The following is an 18,137-nucleotide window of genomic DNA, read 5'->3' on the forward strand; positions in this document are numbered from 1 at the left end:
TGGCTCCTGTGAAGACAAAACCAGCCGTGAGCGTCTCTGAGCGGTGGGTTTCCAGGGCACGTCCTGAGCACGACCGTGCTTTCCCCGGCTTCCTCCTCGCTGCCTGCCCTGCTTCCCACCGGGGCTGTTCCCTGGGAGCACCCAACTAAGAACCCGAATCAGCGCAGACCATCCACAAATCTGGGCCGCAAGGAGCGCGCCAGGAGCACGTGGTTTTGCTGGGCCCAACTGCACCTCTCCGCTAGCCCTCCACCGCCATGCAAACGTAGACAGTGTTCTCCTTGGTCCTTATTCCAGAGAGCAGCCGGGCAGAGGCCTCCCCAAAGCAGGCTGGGCAGCATTCACGAGGCATCAGGCACCAGCCATGACCCATCACGAACCCTGGAGCTTCCTTTTCATGGAGACACCCTGTACGCTGTATCAGTTTTCATCATGGACGAGTCTGGTCCAGGGTTCACACTCCCAGGAGCATCATCAGCACGTAGACTCAATCTCTGGAGCCCAAGCTCTGGGACCCAGCTCTCGGGGTACGCTGAGTCCCCACCAAATCCCTCAGAAGGGCTCCATGGGCAAGCACACAAGGTCCGGAGGAGTGAACGTGAACGCTGAGTGCCAGGTAGCCATAGGACCTCGGGCAAGCCGCTCTGCCTCTCTGAGCCTCAGTTTCCCCATCTAGGAGCCGGAGCTGTCACACTTCACTCCAAGGGGTTGTTCTGAGGTTGCAGGAGATCCTGTGTGAGCAGCACTGCAGTCAATGAATGCAGGCGCCCTTGGCCTCTGCCCCCATCTGGATGGTAGTGGTCTCCAGACGAGAACAGAGAAGAGCGGGTCCTCTAGGACGGTGCTCTTGGCGCTGCCCCTCGTGACCCAGTCAAGATTACTGCACTGGGAAATCAACCAGGGTGGATGACCACCAGTAGTTTTTCTTAAGTAAAGAGAACAGGAAGTTTCAGAATGCTTTACCTTGACAAAGCAAGGGCTGGGTATTGTCTGAAACTTGTCTCGGTCGGGTACACAGAGGAAGTTTCCGTACATAACGGCCGTGCACCGCATCACAACATAAAATCCCTTTCCTTTTACGAGTCAGGGTGAAAGAGTTTGAAAGACACTATCCCAGACAGTGTTTTCCAACTTCAGTTTTAGCCCGAAATCCTACGAATCGGAGTAGGAGGCCTAACACAGCTGAGGCAGAAGCTGAAGGCTCTGGTGCGGTCTGACCCCCCGAACACCCTCCCCGCCGTGCAGAGTCACGGTCTGACCCCCCGAACACCCTCCCCGCCGTGCAGAGTCACGGTCTGACCCCCCCGAACACCCTTCCCGCCGTGCAGAGTCACGGTCTGACCCCCCCGAACACCCCCCCACCGTGCAGAGTCACGGTCTGACCCCCCCGAACACCCTCCCCGCCGTGCAGAGTCACGGTCTGACCCCCCGAACACCCCCCCACCGTGCAGAGTCACGGTCTGACCCCCCCGAACACCCCCCCGCCGTGCACAGTCACGGTCTGACCCCCCCGAACACCCCCCCCGCCGTGCAGAGTCACGGTCTGACCCCCCCGAACACCCCCCCGCCGTGCAGAGTCACGGTCTGACCCCCCCGAACACCCCCCCGCCGTGCAGAGTCACGGTCTGACCCCCCCGAACACCCCCTCACCGTGCAGAGTCATGGTCTGACCCCCCGAACACCCTCCCCGCTGTGCAGAGTCACGGTCTGACCCCCCGGAACACCCTCCCCGCCGTGCAAAGTGCAGAGTCACGGTCTGACCCCCCGGAACACCCTCCCCGCCGTGCAGAGTCACGGTCTGACCCCCCCGAACACCCTCCCCGCCGTGCAGAGTCACGGTCTGACCCCCCCGAACACCCTCCCCGCCGTGCAGAGTCACGGTCTGACCCCCCGAACACCCTCCCCGCCGTGCAGAGTCACGGTCTGACCCCCCCCGAACACCCTCCCCGCCGTGCAGAGTCACGGTCTGACCCCCCCGAACACCCTCCCCGCCGTGCAGAGTCACGGTCTGACCCCCCGAACACCCTCCCCGCCGTGCAGAGTCACGGTCTGACCCCCCGAACACCCCCCCCGCCGTGCAGAGTCACGGTCTGACCCCCCCGAACACCCTCCCCGCCGTGCAGAGTCACGGTCTGACCCCCCGAACACCCTCCCCGCCGTGCAGAGTCACGGTCTGACCCCCCCGAACACCCTCCCCGCCGTGCAGAGTCACGGCCAGCACCGTTGAGGCCCAACCGGGCCATTCGGCCGAGTGACATCTTTTTTTTTGCAGAGCCCCTCTGTGAGCCGGGTGGCAGGGGCCAGGGGTATCACCTTATAAGGCCCGACAAGGTTCATCACTGCAGGCGACGGAGGAGAAAACGTGTGCGGAGGGGATTAATGCCCATCACCAAGGGCAGGAAGCAAGTAGCAGGGAAGAGGACCAGGCCTGAGGGTTCCAGCACCATACTCCTCCCACCGCTGTTCCGCACGTCTGCTGCTAGCCTTCTCACCTGCCCCCAAACACGGGTGTTCTCGGGGGTGACATCCCACCCCTTCCTCAGGCGACCACATCCACCTCTGCATGAAGATTTGCCTGGCCTACTGCTGCACCCAGAACTCTCTGGGGCCTCCTGTCTGTAGGTCTACTTAGATGTCCAGCAGGTACTTCCAAATCAGTGTCCAAAATCCAATCTATGAAGCACACTGCCAAACCTGCTCCCAGCTGGGAGCACCCGCAAGCCCCTCACTAGCTGGACACTCGAGTGCTGATGATTCTCGGCCTTCCCTCACACGTCCGCAAACTCCCTCAGGGACCGGCAGCTCTCCTCTCCCTCGGCCTCTGGCCCCCCTACCGTCCACCAGCTCCCCACACCTCAGTTCAAGCCCTGGTCTTTTGGCCTTCATGTGTCCCTGCCTCCAGGCTCCCAAGTAACCTAAAGCTCACTTCTGGATATAACCCGCCTCCATCCTCACCCTGAGCAAAAGCCTGCAACCGTTCCCTCTGGCCCCTGCAATCCTGCCCAAGCTCCGCGGCATGGGACCTAAGTCCCACACGATCTCTCACCCCTTTACCGTAGGCTCCAGCATCACCAAACTGACCGCTACAGCCCTGCTAATTCTGGGCCACCACGTGCTCACGTCACGCCTTGGCTCAAACTCACAGGTCACCTCTGTGTACTCTGAGCCGAGCCGGGGTCCAGGGCCCTGCCCATCTTCCCTTCCTAAGAGACAACACATACGACACACTGTAGAGCTGTCCGTGGGCGCAGCTCTTCCCTCTGGACAGAGCTCCGGACAGGCAAGCACTGTGTCCTGCTCCCCGCTCATCACTAGATCCCAGCAGGGAGCCCAGCACAGACCTGTGGTTAGTGGTATCTCACTTACTGCACGGATAAACGGCACCCTGAAAACAAATAGGTCCACAACACCGTTTCTCTCCTTGGCGGAATAAGGAAGGACACAGTAAAACAGACCTCAGAGCGCCTGGCAGATGCAGGAGCTTGAAAAGCAGAGGGCACCTCAGACGCAGGGCAGTGGGGAAGACGATAAAACAGGATGTGGGAGGGAGTCCGGCCAAGCCCAGAAAGAAGCCAGCAGTGAGGACAACGAAAAGCAGGCAGGGAAAGGAGAAAACACATAGAAAATTCAGTCTTACCAATCAATCAGGTAGATGTCTGGAGTTAAGTTGTTTTTCTTGAAATGAGCAAATAATTTCGGCAGATTTTCTTCAAAGAACACCTCAAATGCAGCAAAATAGGTCAACATCTGGGGAGACAACGTGAGATAGACCAATCACCCAGTTATCAGCACAGACTTCCACTCTACAGCAGAAAGACGACATACGGACACTTTCAGGACAGGACAACCGTCATCCGCAGCTGCGTACACGTCTCACTGGGCCTGGGCAGTTCCTACCTGAGCCCCTTCTCTGCTCTCCACAACATCACCCGCTACATGGTCGTATTCCCTCCGCTTACACAGAAGGCGGCAGAGGCCCCCTGGTGTGCGGCAAGGCTGGGACCTGAACCGTGCCTGGCCCACTGCAAAGGCTGAGGGTCGTGGGCTGGCTCTTCCCCAAGAACCAGGAAGGAAGAACTGTCTAAAGGAACCCGAGAAAGCACACGTCCCGAGGGAGTGTCATCCTGACGTGCGTGGCACAGGCAACGCCACTCTGGCCCCAAAACGCAGCCCTTTTAATACAGCGAAAGGAGAAAATATTAAGGAAAAGTAAGCAGTCAGAGCCTCTATGGTGAAGGCACATGCTTTTCAGCTCCGAGAGGTTTGCAGGAAAACAGCACGCACTGAGCAGGGGAGCGCTGCTGGAACAGGAAGAACAGCCGGGGTGGGATTAGCAACGACCCGCGTCAGAGCGGCGGCCCCCTCCTGGGCCGTTCACCTGGATGCACGCGGGCAACTGGCGACTCTCCGACTCAACGAAGGGATGTACTGTAAACCAGCGGGTCCCGACTCTGCCTCCCGGGGGGACACCTGACAATGTCGGAGGACATTTCTGATGGACACGCTAGCGGGGAGGTGCTACTCGCATTCAGCGGGGAGAGGCTGGGGATGCTGCTGGTCTCCTCTGCAGCACAGGACGCCCCCCCACACCTATCGGCCCCCACGTGCACGGCACTGTCAGGAGACCTGCTGTCAGGAAGGTCCCGTTCCACACTACGATTCTACGATCGTGCCTTAAATTCCAGAACCACAGAAATTCACAAGCGCAGTTTTTATCATATGTGTCTAAAGAGAAAGGTGGGGTCTTATCTTCACAATTAGGAAATACTGAAATAGAAATCATTTTATTATGTATAACAAGTATTTTCCTGACTACGAAACCCTGTAAATGCTCCCTGTAGAAAACTTTAGCATAGACACAAAAAAGATCATCCATAAATACTATTAATATTGTTCATTTCCTTCTATTGTTAAATATGGTAGCTGTTACAGCACATGTTCTGCTTCAGATACTTTTGAAAAAAAATGAGCTTTCTAGGGGCGCCTGGGTGGCTCAGTCGTTAAGCATCTGCCTTTGGCTCAGGTCGTGATCCCAGGGTCCTGGGATCGAGCCTCGCATCGGGCTCCCTGCTCAGCGGGAAGCCTGCTTCTCCCTCTCCCACTCCCCCTGCTTGTGTTCCTGCTTTCGCTGTGTCTCTGTCAAATAAATAAATAAAATCTTAAAAAAGAATCAGCTTTCTAATCTTACTTTTCCACATATGCACCGCATATGCTACCAGATTTTATTATTTTTCTTATTTTAACTGCAGTACGTTAACACACAGCGATACCTTACTTTCAGACATACAATATAGTGAGTGATTCAACAACTCCACACATCACTCAGTGCTCAGTGTGCTCCTAATCCCCATCACCTATTTCCTCCATCCCCCTGGCCACCTGCCCTGGGATAACCACCAGTTTGTTCTCTAGAGTTAGGAGTCTGTGTTTTGATCTCTTTTTATTCCCTTTGTTCATTTGTTTCTTAAAGTCCACATATAAGAAAAATCATATGGTCTTTGTCTTTCTCTGACTTATTTCACTTAGCATAACACTCTCTTAACTCCATCTATGTTGTTGCAAATGGCACGACTTCATTCTTTTTCAGGGCTGAGTAATATTCCACTATACGTATGTCTGTGTATGTACACCCCCCCATATCTTCTTTATCCATTCATCAGCAGATGGACGCTTGGGCTGCTTCCACAATTTGGCTGTTGTAAGTAATGCTGCACTAAACATCAGGGTGCACGTATCCTTCTGAATCGGTGCTGTCTCACTCTGCGTAAACACCCAGTAGTGCGATTACTGCGCTACATAGGATAACTCTACTTTTAGTACCTTGAGGACCCTCCATCCTGTTTTCCAGAGTGGCTGCACCAGCTTGCATTGCCACCATGAGTGTAAGAGGCTTCCCCTTTCTCCGCATCCTTGCCAACATCTGTTGTTTCTACTGCTGGATTTTAAGTAACCATCTGCCTCCCCTTAAACCCCCATTTTAAAAATGTTTTCATCTTTACGATGAAAAATGATTTTAAATAATTACAGTTATAGTTATGTAATAACCATCTTTGTCCATACCTGTGACTTTCTCAGGATTGATTCGCACAAGCAGAACTACATACCCGTGCCATTTACCACTACTGATAGTTAAAACCAAACTGTCTTCCAAAAGGCCTCTACCAATTTATAGCTCCCCTAATAGCTACCACACTCTCAGCAGTGTTGAAATACTACTTTTTTTAAATGTAGGTACTGCCTGAGCAAGAAAACACTCCAGAGTCCTTAGGATATTAAGGAAGAAACATGCCTGAGATTGTCTCCTTGAAGTACTGGTGACCGTTATCAGCAAATCAGACAATGGGCCCCTTGAGTGGGCGGCTCTCCGGGCTGTAGAAAGCCCACGGGCTCAGGAAGCAGAATGGGTTAAGATCCCAGCAATTCCACTCACCAGCTATGTACCCTGATGGATCATGTCATTTCTGGGCCTTGCTTCTTCATCGGCGCCCTGCAGGAGACCCACCTCTGGAAGCACGTGAGGGGCCTCCCCAGGGCAACTCCTGTCAGCTCCTCCCACCTGGTCTGTGTCGACAGCAATAAAGAGGCGGTCGTGACCACGTCCCCTCTCCCATGTGGGGGCACACTGCATGAGGCAGAGCCCCAGGGTGGCAGTGAGCAACAACAGAGTGGGTGATGCCATGCTCTCCCTGATGGACCCAAATGTGGAGGGCACCCCTCAGCTTCTGCTGTGACACAAGTATGTGTATTCGGGCAGGAGCTGCCCCTCCTTCCTCGTTTAAAGAATGTGTTTTCAGAAATACTTCTGAAAGAACGTGTTAAATACATACATATGGGACGCCTGGGTGGCTCAGTCGGTAAAGCGTCTACCTTTGGCTCAGGTCATGATCCCAGGGTCCTGGGATCGGCCCCACGTCGGGCTCCCTGCTCTGTGGGGAAGCCTGCTTCTCCCTCTGCCTCTGCCTGCTGCTCCCCCTGCTTGTGTTCACTCTCTGACAAATAAATAAATGAATTAAAAAAAAAAAAACATACAAATGTCTATCAACCATGTATTTGGAAAACATACTCCTTTTTCCTCTGAAAAAACAGACCGATCAGCAACCCTGGCTGTGTGAAGGCACACATACTGGGGATACTCACAAGGCCATGGTCCACTCGGAAAAACGCCATTTGACAGGGTTTATTCAAAAGATTAGAAAAAGCAATGAAGGCATCCGCAGTGTCCAGGTTCAGGCTCAGCACGGCCGCTATGAAGGACATGCCCTGCACCTGAGGAAGGAGAGAAGGGGGCATTAAACTCACGGCAGCCACCACGGTCGGACCTGCTCTTTCACGGACTGAAAGAGGAACCAAACACCCTCAAGCTAGGAGGGCCCACAGGGCCACCCACCCACCACCACCCACCGCTGAACTGAGCGCCTCCGCGGCGCCCACCTGCCCTCCCTCGACTGCTCAGCCACATCGGCCCCCCGCCTGCGCTCCCTCAGCCCCCGCCTCCGGCCACATGGAAGACCATGAACGATGGCATCTGGCACCTGACAGGCTGCCCTGCAGAACGGACGGTGCCCAGCGCTGCGGACATGGGGCTCTAACTTGAGGCGTTAGGGCTCCAATCATGCGCGCACAGCTGCTAAGCCGTGGAAACAGCAGCGCAGCGTGTAAACGGTTACTGCTTAAAAGCTTTTCTGGTTTAATGCTAAGAAAAAAGAATCACATGCAAAAAATGAAAATCAAATCCAATCACAATGTGATTAGTGCCACAGAGCGGCCGTGTCAGTTCAACCCCTTTACAAGAAAGCGGAGGCAATTCACGGACCACGAAGCTCTCCATTCCCCCCGACATCAACAACAAAAAAACGAAGGCACCACTCAACCTGACATTTGCAGCTAAGTTGTGCTGGGCAATATTCTGACTTTCTCTTTAGATGGTAACATATAAGATATTGAAAAGGTTCACTTACATAACCCACATCCGGTCGGTAACAAGTATAAGCGCCCAAAATACTGTGCAACATGTCATGATATGGACCACCCTAAAAGGATCAACACACCAAAAACAACACGTGTGTAAGTCTGGTTAGTGCTCAGATGGACATCTGACGCGGCTGCCGGTCACACCAGCTGCTCTCGGAGGACGAACCAGTCGCCAAGCATTATGCTCGCAGCTCTACGCATCCTGCATGACTCAACGAGTTCACGACCAGTCCATGGTTAACCAGAGACTGCAGCTCAGCCTACAAAGCTGCTTGGAAAAAAGCTGGTGGGTCAGGCATGAACACCTCGCTCGGAAAGCATCCTTAGTCTGGCTCCTGCTGCGTAACCGTGTCTCCCCTCCACAGCTCAGCAGGCAAGCCAGCTACCCCAGGGCGCTTCAGAGCAGGTGACCCGCCTGTCTCCTCTCCTCCCGATGATCCTCGTCTGTTTCTTTTGTGTGTTTCATTCAGCACCGCAGATTTAAGAAATACCCTGTAAGTGTCGAGTCCTGACAGCGACCATTTTATTAACATTCTCCCGGTCCTGCCACCCGAGACCTGTGCTGGAATTTCCTGTTTCCTAAGTGAGCACAGAGGCAAGCACACAGGTACCTCCCGCGATGTCAGTGTGTCTGAAGGCACCGTGAATGGACATACATATGGGACGCCTGGGTGGCTGCAATAAAGAGGCGGTCGTGACCAGATCCCACAGTCCCTGTCCATAGCTACCCTTCGGCTAAGGGTACACAGTCAACTTAAGGAATAAAAAGCGTACGTGGCATGTGACGAGAAAGTCACTCTGCACGTGACCGTGTGTGGCTTACAAAAGAACGCCATGGCCCAAACCATCACATTCTGGCATATACGAGAAGTAAAAGAAGAGACACTTCTAAATCAGACGGACGAAAGAAGGAAAGCCCACACGGGAAGGTAACAAAGACGGCATCCGGTGCCAAGCGGGCAGAAGGGGGACGGGCACGGAGCTCGGTGACAGAGTGCCAAATGCCCACCTGACCACCACCGCTGACCGTCACTGAATGAGAAAGACTAGAATGTCACGCTGAACTCCTCTTAAAGGTAAATGCTTTTAACTTAGAAGATTCTCCACCGTTCTATGTGCTGAATGTCCTTTCTCTGAAGAAAAGAGGGTTCCAGTGGATGGCGGCCCCCTATTTCAGATGCCCTTGCTTTGGACATCTCCCCACACTCTCTCCTCCCACTGCACTTTGTTTTTTGGTACTACCCACTTATGAATTCAGAGCTGAGGGCACCACAGACTGAGGGACACACCCAAAGGAACCCAGGGGGAAGGAGAAAAGCCAACTTCTCTGCCATCTGCCCCCACCCACACCTGAGAGACCCCTAGAGCCCCTCCTCTTCTTCTGAACACATCTCCCTGCACCAAGATAATTGCCTTGTGAATCTCAAAGTCAATGAGGCTGAGTCCCCAGGACAGACTGCACAGAGGTCACTGTGGGTCCCCAGTCTGGGAACGCTGGTCCTCAGCGTCGGCAAGACGCCAGCACCCTCTCAGGCCCCGCTCCGGTTCCCCGACTGCCCTTGTCGGCTGCAGGGCAGGTGTGTATCTCACAGCACTGTCCTGACGCTCCCCTTCCTCCAGGGCACAGCTGAACTGCACAGGCTCCCGGTGCGGCCCCAGCGGCCAGGGGCGGTAAGCGGGGGCCCCAGCACTGAACCCCATGCTCTCTGTTCATTCCTTCGGAGGGAAGTGGGATCCCCTGCACCACCCGCTGTTTGATGCTTCTGTTCTAGTCCTCCTTCTGCCTGGAATGTCTTTCCCATCGTCTGGTCAGACTGTCACTCAAACCTAGTCCAAGCACAGCCTGAGGGCCCCTTCCCCAGCAACCCCATTCCCGACACCCGCCGCCCCCACGCCGGACTCCCAGCAGAGTGGCCCCAGCTCCTCTGTGCTGGGACACACCTACATTTCTGCAAAGCCCCCGTGTGTCTAACATGTGCATCCCGCATGCCTGCCTCCTTCCACATGGCTGGTGAACTCTCTGTTCTGGTTCATTCCACCATCCTTTACTGGTTACCCAGTGTGTGCATGCGTGACACCAGAAACACGGGCCTGACAGAATCATGTCGGGGATTCCAAAGATGCTTGGCAAGCGCCGAGGTGAGGACACGGAGGCGGCCAGGGACATGTGTGGAGGCTGGCACAGCGATCCACAAAAAGACAGGAATCTGAACCAAGAAGGGGCCGTGGGAACAGGGCAAGAACAGATTCAAGGATATTTCAGAAGTAGAACTGGCAAAAACCGTTACAGACTGGATACGGGGAAAGACCCCCGGGGAAATGTCTGCTGTCAGAAGAAAAGGTCTTCACACCCCTCTGTTCTGATGACTCCAAAATCCACAGGCGGCAGCCCTGAGCCCTGCCTGTGCTAGCTCAGAGGCCCACGGGAGAAGCCACGGTCCTCTTTACTGCCATCCAGAAGAGGGTACTCTATCTTGTCTCCCACGGCTGGTTCTGCACCTGGGGGTGTCACCACTCTCTCCTGGGCCATCTGCTCAGAAGCCCACCCTCACCACAGCCCGCAGCTGCTGAGGACTGCCGCACGCCCCCACCCGCACCCCAGGCTCCCCACCCGGATCGTCTTCTGAGGGAGTGCTACTCTGTGCAGCCCTGAAAACGCAGTCGCAGCCGGGAAGCTCCGTCAGATGGAGCAGCACACCAGGCCCTTCCTCCCTTCCAAGGCTTGGGTACATGCATCGTAAAAGGAACCAGAGCTGCCTTTGAAAGCAGAAGGATGAATTAGCCTCGTCTGTAAAGGTCTAAACGTGATGACATAAGTCTGCCCTCCCCCACGCCCAAAACCCCTAGTGCTTTTCAAACTTGATTACAAACACGTGCAGTTTGGCATCTATGACGTTTACTCAAAACATACTTAAAGCAACAAATGACCGCCACCTACTTGCTGGAAAATGCAGAGATTAGGAAACGTCCTCGAAATGTCCAGTTTAATAAGCTCCAAGCTGGCTTCTCTGTCTGCGGCTGAAAACCCGGCATCTGTCAAAAGACGAAGAGTCAGGACACGGCTCAGAGACAGGCACACACAATCACAAGGCTCTCAAGTGTGACAGGGATGGACACGGGACATCGTTCTGCACAAGTACACGGGCCGGATTACAGCGGGAGCCCACACAGTCCACCGTGGGCTTCTGAAGAGCGAAACCTCGCAGCACCAGCTGAGGCTGGATCGTCATTAGGGACTTCCCAGAGTCTGAAATCGAAATCTCATCTGATATTACCTGACATCAACAACGCTCAGTGGAAGGAAGGACGAATAAGTAAATATTCACAAGACACACCTTCCTTTGCCCTAAAACCTCCCTGGTGTGAACTTAGAACGCATGGCAGTTACTAAGGGGGAACACTCCTGCATACTATTTCTGACAAACGTTTACGAATAACTGGTTTTGTATTTTGGAATTCCCTCAGTACTACATGAACAGTATAAACAAAGATCAGTAAAAAAGACGCTATTTAAGCACCAGCCGTAATCACTCCCATGCGTCCGGGGGCATTCTAAAAGCACCATCTAGCACGTGTGTGGTGTTCCTGTTTCTACGGACTAGCTACCAAGCTCCTGTAGGAGCCAATACTCGACCGGTCCTGGGGGCCAGGCTACTGAAACCAGGGGAACAGTGAAACCACACTGGTTCTGACTGGCCCTCCCTGCCCGTCTGCACACAAATGCGTCTCAGGAAATGGTCTTTCTCGTAAGCTTTTTCGTCAACTTGTTTGCTCTAAAAAAAAAAAAAAAATCCTTTTTCCCGTGAAACTTTTTATAAATTTGCACCAACCACTACTTCGGTAAAGGAAAGTCTACTGTATAATAAACAATGACATACAATTGACCCAAGCACCCCACCCGGTTTAGCAGGGTGTGTACCTTCGTTCTCCGCTTCAGAGCCTCCTGTGCTGAAGGACCGCCACCTCTCCTTGGCTCGGGCAAGACAGATGTCAAAGAGCTCTGGAAGAAAAGCCTCAGGGTAAGTATCACGGGCACATGGGCAGAGAGCACACAACCGCCTCGTTCCAACACTGACAGTTCAACCTCAGTCCGCACGCTCACGAGACCACATGAACAATTCCCCCCAACATGGCCTGAAGGTCCTACTGTGGCCTAAAGACATCAGCACATACTAAGGAAGAATTCATAAAATATTACCACGATGTCGGGTATGACTTAAATTACACAACCCGCCCCTACAAGGCCTCTGTTCTGACTTGTTTCTGAGTTAACTGCCTCTACCAGCCTGGGAGTTCCTTGGGGGTGAGACCATAAAGGTCTCTCACTCACCTATGTGTCTAGAGCAAAGGGCGCTGGGACTGACACAGATCCATATAATCAACGAACATCGGACTGATGGACGGAAGCAAGACCAGCAGAAACTCATCTGGTTTCAGAAAAGGACAAGAGGCAGCCCCTACCGCCATGGCCCAGGCTCCCTCATCTCGCTACCGGAAGTGGGGAGGGGGCCGAGCACAACGGGCAGAGGCTTCACGACACCAGGGTTCCTACTGGCAGCCAATTCCCAGGATAAGCCCCCATAAGGTGGGCTCCAAATCTCCCCCGCCCATCCTAACAACTTTCTTTTTCAGTAAGTCTTCTCTTTGAGTAGCTTCCAAACAGTGAAATAATACCTCATGCTCACAAATTTTGCTGTCATAGACAGCCCTCCGCGGGTATATCCACACCCCATTCTTGAAGGAACCAAAGTGAAGACTCTACCTGCAGAGACTTCCCAGGGCCCCCGGGCCATTCACCCCAGCCCCGGGTCCCTCATCCACATCCATGTCGCTGATGAGCACCGATGGATCACTAAGACTTTAACTGCAGCTACCCAGAGAATTTCTGTCACTTTACTTTTCCCATCATTATTTTGGAAAATACAAAAGAGCACGACCGCCTCCCAGACAGTGAATGCTATTTTATTAAAGCATAAGCCAAGCTATGGTAACAGTACTGTGATCCAACAAGTGAAATCTGGATTACTGACCTTTTTCCAGCCTTGTTACAGATCTGACTCACAACACACTGGTCGACCAGGGCAGAAGAGGGTACGACTGTGAAATGTAACTTCATACTATTATCCCTAGACGAGAGGGTCTGGAGAACCTGTGCCTCCTCTCTTTCCAGAAGGTGGGCTTGGCTTTGATCGTTTCAGCAGAAGACGGAAGGAAACCACCCCATGGCCCCTGACCCCTGGGAACCACCTCCACGTAAGAGGTATGTGACAGTTCAAACACAGACACCGGCAGCCTCGGGGAAGAATGGGTCAGAGTGTCGGAGTCCTAAAAGTATCTCTGTGGCTTTGCTGCTGTGTCTGCAGTGACGAGGGGAACAGCAAACACACCTTCCTCCCAGACCCGGGTTCAAAGCCCAAGGCTGACTTCCCACAGAGCAAAGGTTTAATAATAGTACTACACTGACTTCCTAGAAGCTTCCAATCTCAAAAGCACAACGCTTCCGATCTCACAAGCACAACCTTTAAGAGCAAATCTCCAGGGCTTCCCAAGTTGGAACGCAGGCTTCCGGCTCAGCCAGGGGTAGAATCGAATCCTGACTCCAGCACGCAACAGGGTGGGGGGCAGTCCCTAACCTTTTCAGGATGGCTGTCGATGTTACAGAAGACAGGTAAGTAAAGAACCGAACGTGATGCCCGCCTCAACAACTGGAATTCACGACTATCTGCGTTACTGGCTTAATTGTTCAGCAAAACGGAGATTAAGGAGAACCCAAGAAGGTGGCATGCATTCATTCAGTGAATACTTCTTAAGAGCCTGCCATGTGCAGAGAGCTGGGCTGGGCCCAGGTGACAGAGCAGAGAGCAGGACAGGTGGGACCGCAGCTTCCGGAGCACGTGCTCTGGCGGGCGCAACGGACACCAGGCAGCTAACTGTACCAGAAAGATGCGACGTAAATAAAATGAACCAATACCAGCATTTAGACAACTTTCAAGATGTATAATCGATTAACTAGCTGTTTAGCCCCATCTACTCGGATACGGTCCACAGAAGATTCTAATTTCCCTAAAATCAACCCAGGCATCAATGAGAAACACACACACACACACACACACACACACACACACACACACACACTCTCTCTCTCTCTCTCTCTCTCTCTCTGCACTACGTTCAGCTGTTTGATAGACTTTAGAAATTTTTCAAGAACAAGGACTGAGGCAAATACTCAGCAATCTCTCCAAAGCCCTACAAACCAGTCCTACAAGTTAAATGTCACATACAATCCTCTCAGGTAAAGAAGTTAAAACGAGCCAGAAATGGAGCTTGGAGGAGGTCACTAGAAACAGAAACCAGTAACCATCCACACAACCAGCTGACCTTACTCAAGATGGAGAACGCTGCCTGGACAAGGCTCCCATCATGGGATGAGATCAGTGTCTTGTAAGATAAAAAAAAAAAATAACAGTAATAAAAAATATGAACCCTAGCTACACAGAGAAGATACAAATCAGTTTTCCGCTCGAACGCCTTCCACGGGGTGAAAACCGCCACCACCAACCGCACGAGCGCGTGCTGGGCACGAGCACAAAGGACGGGAGGAGGAAGAGGCTCCTGTCTCAGCGGCCGAGACCGCAGCCAGGGAGAAAAGGGAGAACGAGTGACCACCAGTTACGAAGCACTAGATTCTAAGTGTCTGAGCTCCGGTGTCAATCTCCCTCTGGGGGCGCAGCCTCGTGGGGTGCCGGGCACGGAGCAGGAAGCCAGTCCAGGGCGCGCGCGGTTGCCGGGGGATGATCACCTGCACACCGCACGGGGCATCCAGAAAGACAAACAGCCCGAAGAAAGTGGAGTACAGATCTCAACCTCTCCTCCGGACTTCAGCTACTAGGACTCAGGGACCCCGGGCCTGGCACAGCAACTGTCCTTCTACGGTGCTTATATATAAGCTGCCTGGAACAAAATGTTGTGAAAAAACCCCACAGTACCCTAGATAGAATGCCTCCACAGAAAGAACACCCACCTTCCTTCCACTGTCATGTCCCCATCAAGGCTGGCTTTCCACAGCACTTGGAGAAGAGATCCTGACGTGACCCAGCCCACCGCTGCTTTGAAACCCATATGTGCCACCTTGTCTATTCAGGGAAGAGGACAGGTATCAGGAAGAAGGGAGGTGTGTGCTTGGGACTCCCAGGTAACTGAGGCACGTGGGAGTGACCCTGGCTGCCCCGCTGTCTCTCCCTCCTGGAGGACACAGTTACCAGGCCTCTCAAAAGACTCGGCTTCATGGCAGCGGCTACTTTTCTTCCTCACGGGGCAGAGGGGACTGGAGAAGCCAGAGGACTGGGGCTGGAAGGAGACAGGGGGAGAGGAGACATTCTCCAAACCTAGGACCAGGCAAGCTACTCACCATGGGTGATGTTTAACTCGTTGCCAATGGCTAAGCTCCAGACTTTGCCTCTCACACTGGGAGGGATTCCCTGCCACCATAAATCTCGAACTTTTCTAGAGCACCACCTGCACAAAAACGGAAGCGTGGATTTAGAAGTTTGTTCTCCATAAGAAACATCTGGCCACCTGTGCACCCAGCCCCAGACCAGAAGAGCGGGGGATACGGAGTCGCACGTGCAGCCCCTGCCCTCGGGGAGCTGCAGCCCAGCGTTCCAGAGGCCGGGAGAGCAACAACAATGGCTGTTCGGGAGCTGAATCCTGAGTGACCGGCAGCAGTTTAAGCAGGTAACGGACGGGAAGGGCTTTCAGAGCAGAAGGCACGGAGCAAGAAAGAGCCCGGGCCGCTGCAGGAACCGCGGACAGCTGGGCGCGGCGTGGGGGTGCCGGGGAGCCCCGAGAGCCCAGCGGCCGGCCGCCGCACTGCACGCAGGCCAGTCACTCGGGGAATGAGCTCCCCAACACCGCGGAAGTGTGCGGGCCACGATGCTCACGCACCGCCAACAGCCGGGACTAACGTGAAGGTGCCAGGGCTCCCCTGGGACTTCTCAGCGCGGCGCAGGGGGGGAAGAGCATGGGCTGCTGTGACCGAAACCAGGTCTGCAGCCCAATTCCACCCTTACCTGCGGAACCCAGAGCAGATGACTTCTCCCCTCTGCCATCCAGCTGCTGAAACCCTTCCCCAGAAGGGCGTTGTGAAGGTCAAGTGGGACAGGGCACAGAGGCGCCCGGCCGGTGCACCTAAATGTGGGCTGCTGTGGAAGCGCCCACGTCTAGCTCACATCAAGCATCGGCCAGGGCAGGAGGCACTGCGGGGGCAGGGGGTTCTGCAGCCACACAGGGTCACAGCCTAGGGGTTCGGAGCACCTCCACTCTGTTCCTGGGTCCCCTCTGAGAGAAAGTATTTCCTGTGTCCAGCCTATTAAAGACACTGCCTAGAAAGTCGGGCTCCAAAAATAGCCTGTTTTCCTAGCAGAGATCCTCAACAGGGCTGTCTGACCCCTGTAACGAGAGCCAGTAACACCCAGGAAAGTGCCAGAAGCAACTCCCCAACATCCTAACATCCAGTTCAAGTGGAAAGCGACAAGCCTGAAGGGAAACTCGCATCCTCGCTCCCCGGCAGGGCCCACTAACGGGCTGAGGCCCAGAAGGAGCCACCCGCGTCTGCTCCTGGCCTGGGACTGGGACTGCTGTCCACACGCTGCCCCTCCCCCATTCTGAACGTGCAGGAAGCATAGATCTACAGCTGTCCCTTGGGTGTTAAGATGACAGCAGCTGCCAGACTCTGCTGGGTACTGGCCACTGGGGGTGTCCTCACAGACCCCGTCCCCATCCTCAGAGGACAACAGATGCTGGAGCAGATGGGTGCAGTGTAGCCAGGGGTCTCCCACAGTCACCTGGGCAGCAAAGTCTTCCCCAAGGAAGCCTGAGCTTTAGAGAACGAAGGGTTAGCTGGATGAGGCGCTACAGGGCAAGAGCACGCTAAGCAGAGGGGATAGAACATGCAAAGGTCCTGCGGCTCCCTAAGGAGAGGGCTCATCAAGGCAGGAAAGCTGTGAGCCTAGAGAGGAAGGAGCAGGTTATCTCACAAAAGATCCCACCAGCTAAGCAAAGGAATTCATACTGTATACAGAGTAGTAGGAAGTCACGGACATTCTACACTGGGGGGAGGGGGGGGACGGACACAGACCTAGGCTTTAGAAGATCCCTCAGGACACTGAGCAAAGACAATCTGGGGGTCAGATGGAGGATGTCACGGTGTCCAGGCAAGGAACAGCAGGCAGGGCTGAACCAAGGTGGGAAGGGAGACCCCACGCCACGTTAAGTGTAGGGTAAATCCACCAAAGCCTATGACAGGAGCTCCGGTTACACGGCCACTTGCGGTAGGTTCTAGAGGGAAACACCCGGCCGTCGAGCTGTGCCCACCACACCACAACTTACATCGTTTCCCAGTTAGGCAAAATCTCGTTGTTCCAGGTGAGGACAGCGTTGCCAATGCTCTCCTCCAGTCGGCACCTCTCCTCCAGCTGCCTTCTCCTCCGCTGGGCCTCCTTCAGCTCTGCAAACCATGATCACAACCAAGGAGAGAGCACCTGTTAACCGACCCCCGCTGCTTCCACGCAGGGTGACTTTGCTCAGAGTCCTGCTGCGAAACCCCCCAGAAAAAGCAACCGAAGTGGAGCTACGAAGCTTCCCTCCCAACACCCGTTTCAGGCCTCATGGGGTGTAGAATGCTTAGGCCTCATCTACCTCTCAGTTTTTAAGTAGAACGCACAGACAGAAGAGTACACAAGTAAGAACACAGTTAAACTACCACAAGGGAGAAACCCATAAACTACCACCCCAGCCAAAACCCAGAACACTGCCAACCACCAGACGCCCCCTGTGCCGCCTGCCAGATCTCCTTCCCAATCAAACCTCTAGCCTCGCCTCTCACGGCTCAGGCACAACTCCTAGCTTGTGAGGAGCAACTCTGGGAAATACCATGCATCTTAATCTACCCATGCTTTGCGGTATTTCTTTCACGGTGGTAAAACCCCTAAAACAAACAGTAGCATGCTAACCATTTCAGGTGTACAACCAGGGGCACTGAGTACATTCACACGGTGGTGCGACCGTCGGCACCATCCACCTCCAGAATTTTCTCACCTTCCCCGACTGAAGCTCCCCACCATTCTACTCTCCATCTCTAGGATGCTGACTGCTCTGGGGGCTTCATG

At 54.1% G+C, this 18,137-nt stretch overlaps 1 protein-coding gene across 4 annotated transcripts in view; it reads right to left on the reverse strand.

Annotated features, from left to right (window-relative positions):
* TBC1D14 (TBC1 domain family member 14) overlaps nucleotides 1–18,137 on the reverse strand; it is a 104,898-nt gene that overhangs the window by 12,155 nt on the left and 74,606 nt on the right. For 3 of the 4 annotated variants that reach the window (XM_036086208.2, XM_078068350.1, XM_078068351.1), the window contains 7 exons: nucleotides 17,359–17,476; nucleotides 15,380–15,486; nucleotides 11,891–11,971; nucleotides 10,910–11,004; nucleotides 7,959–8,030; nucleotides 7,138–7,266; nucleotides 3,638–3,747 (listed from right to left, as the gene is read on the reverse strand). In XM_036086208.2, the coding sequence (XP_035942101.2) occupies nucleotides 3,638–3,747; nucleotides 7,138–7,266; nucleotides 7,959–8,030; nucleotides 10,910–11,004; nucleotides 11,891–11,971; nucleotides 15,380–15,486; nucleotides 17,359–17,476 (712 nt within the window). The remainder of the gene's footprint in view (nucleotides 1–3,637; nucleotides 3,748–7,137; nucleotides 7,267–7,958; nucleotides 8,031–10,909; nucleotides 11,005–11,890; nucleotides 11,972–15,379; nucleotides 15,487–17,358; nucleotides 17,477–18,137) is intronic. The other variant, XM_078068349.1, reaches the window with a different exon arrangement.

Source organism: Halichoerus grypus, chromosome 3, assembly GCF_964656455.1.
Source record: "Halichoerus grypus chromosome 3, mHalGry1.hap1.1, whole genome shotgun sequence".
NCBI lineage: Eukaryota > Metazoa > Chordata > Mammalia > Carnivora > Phocidae > Halichoerus > Halichoerus grypus.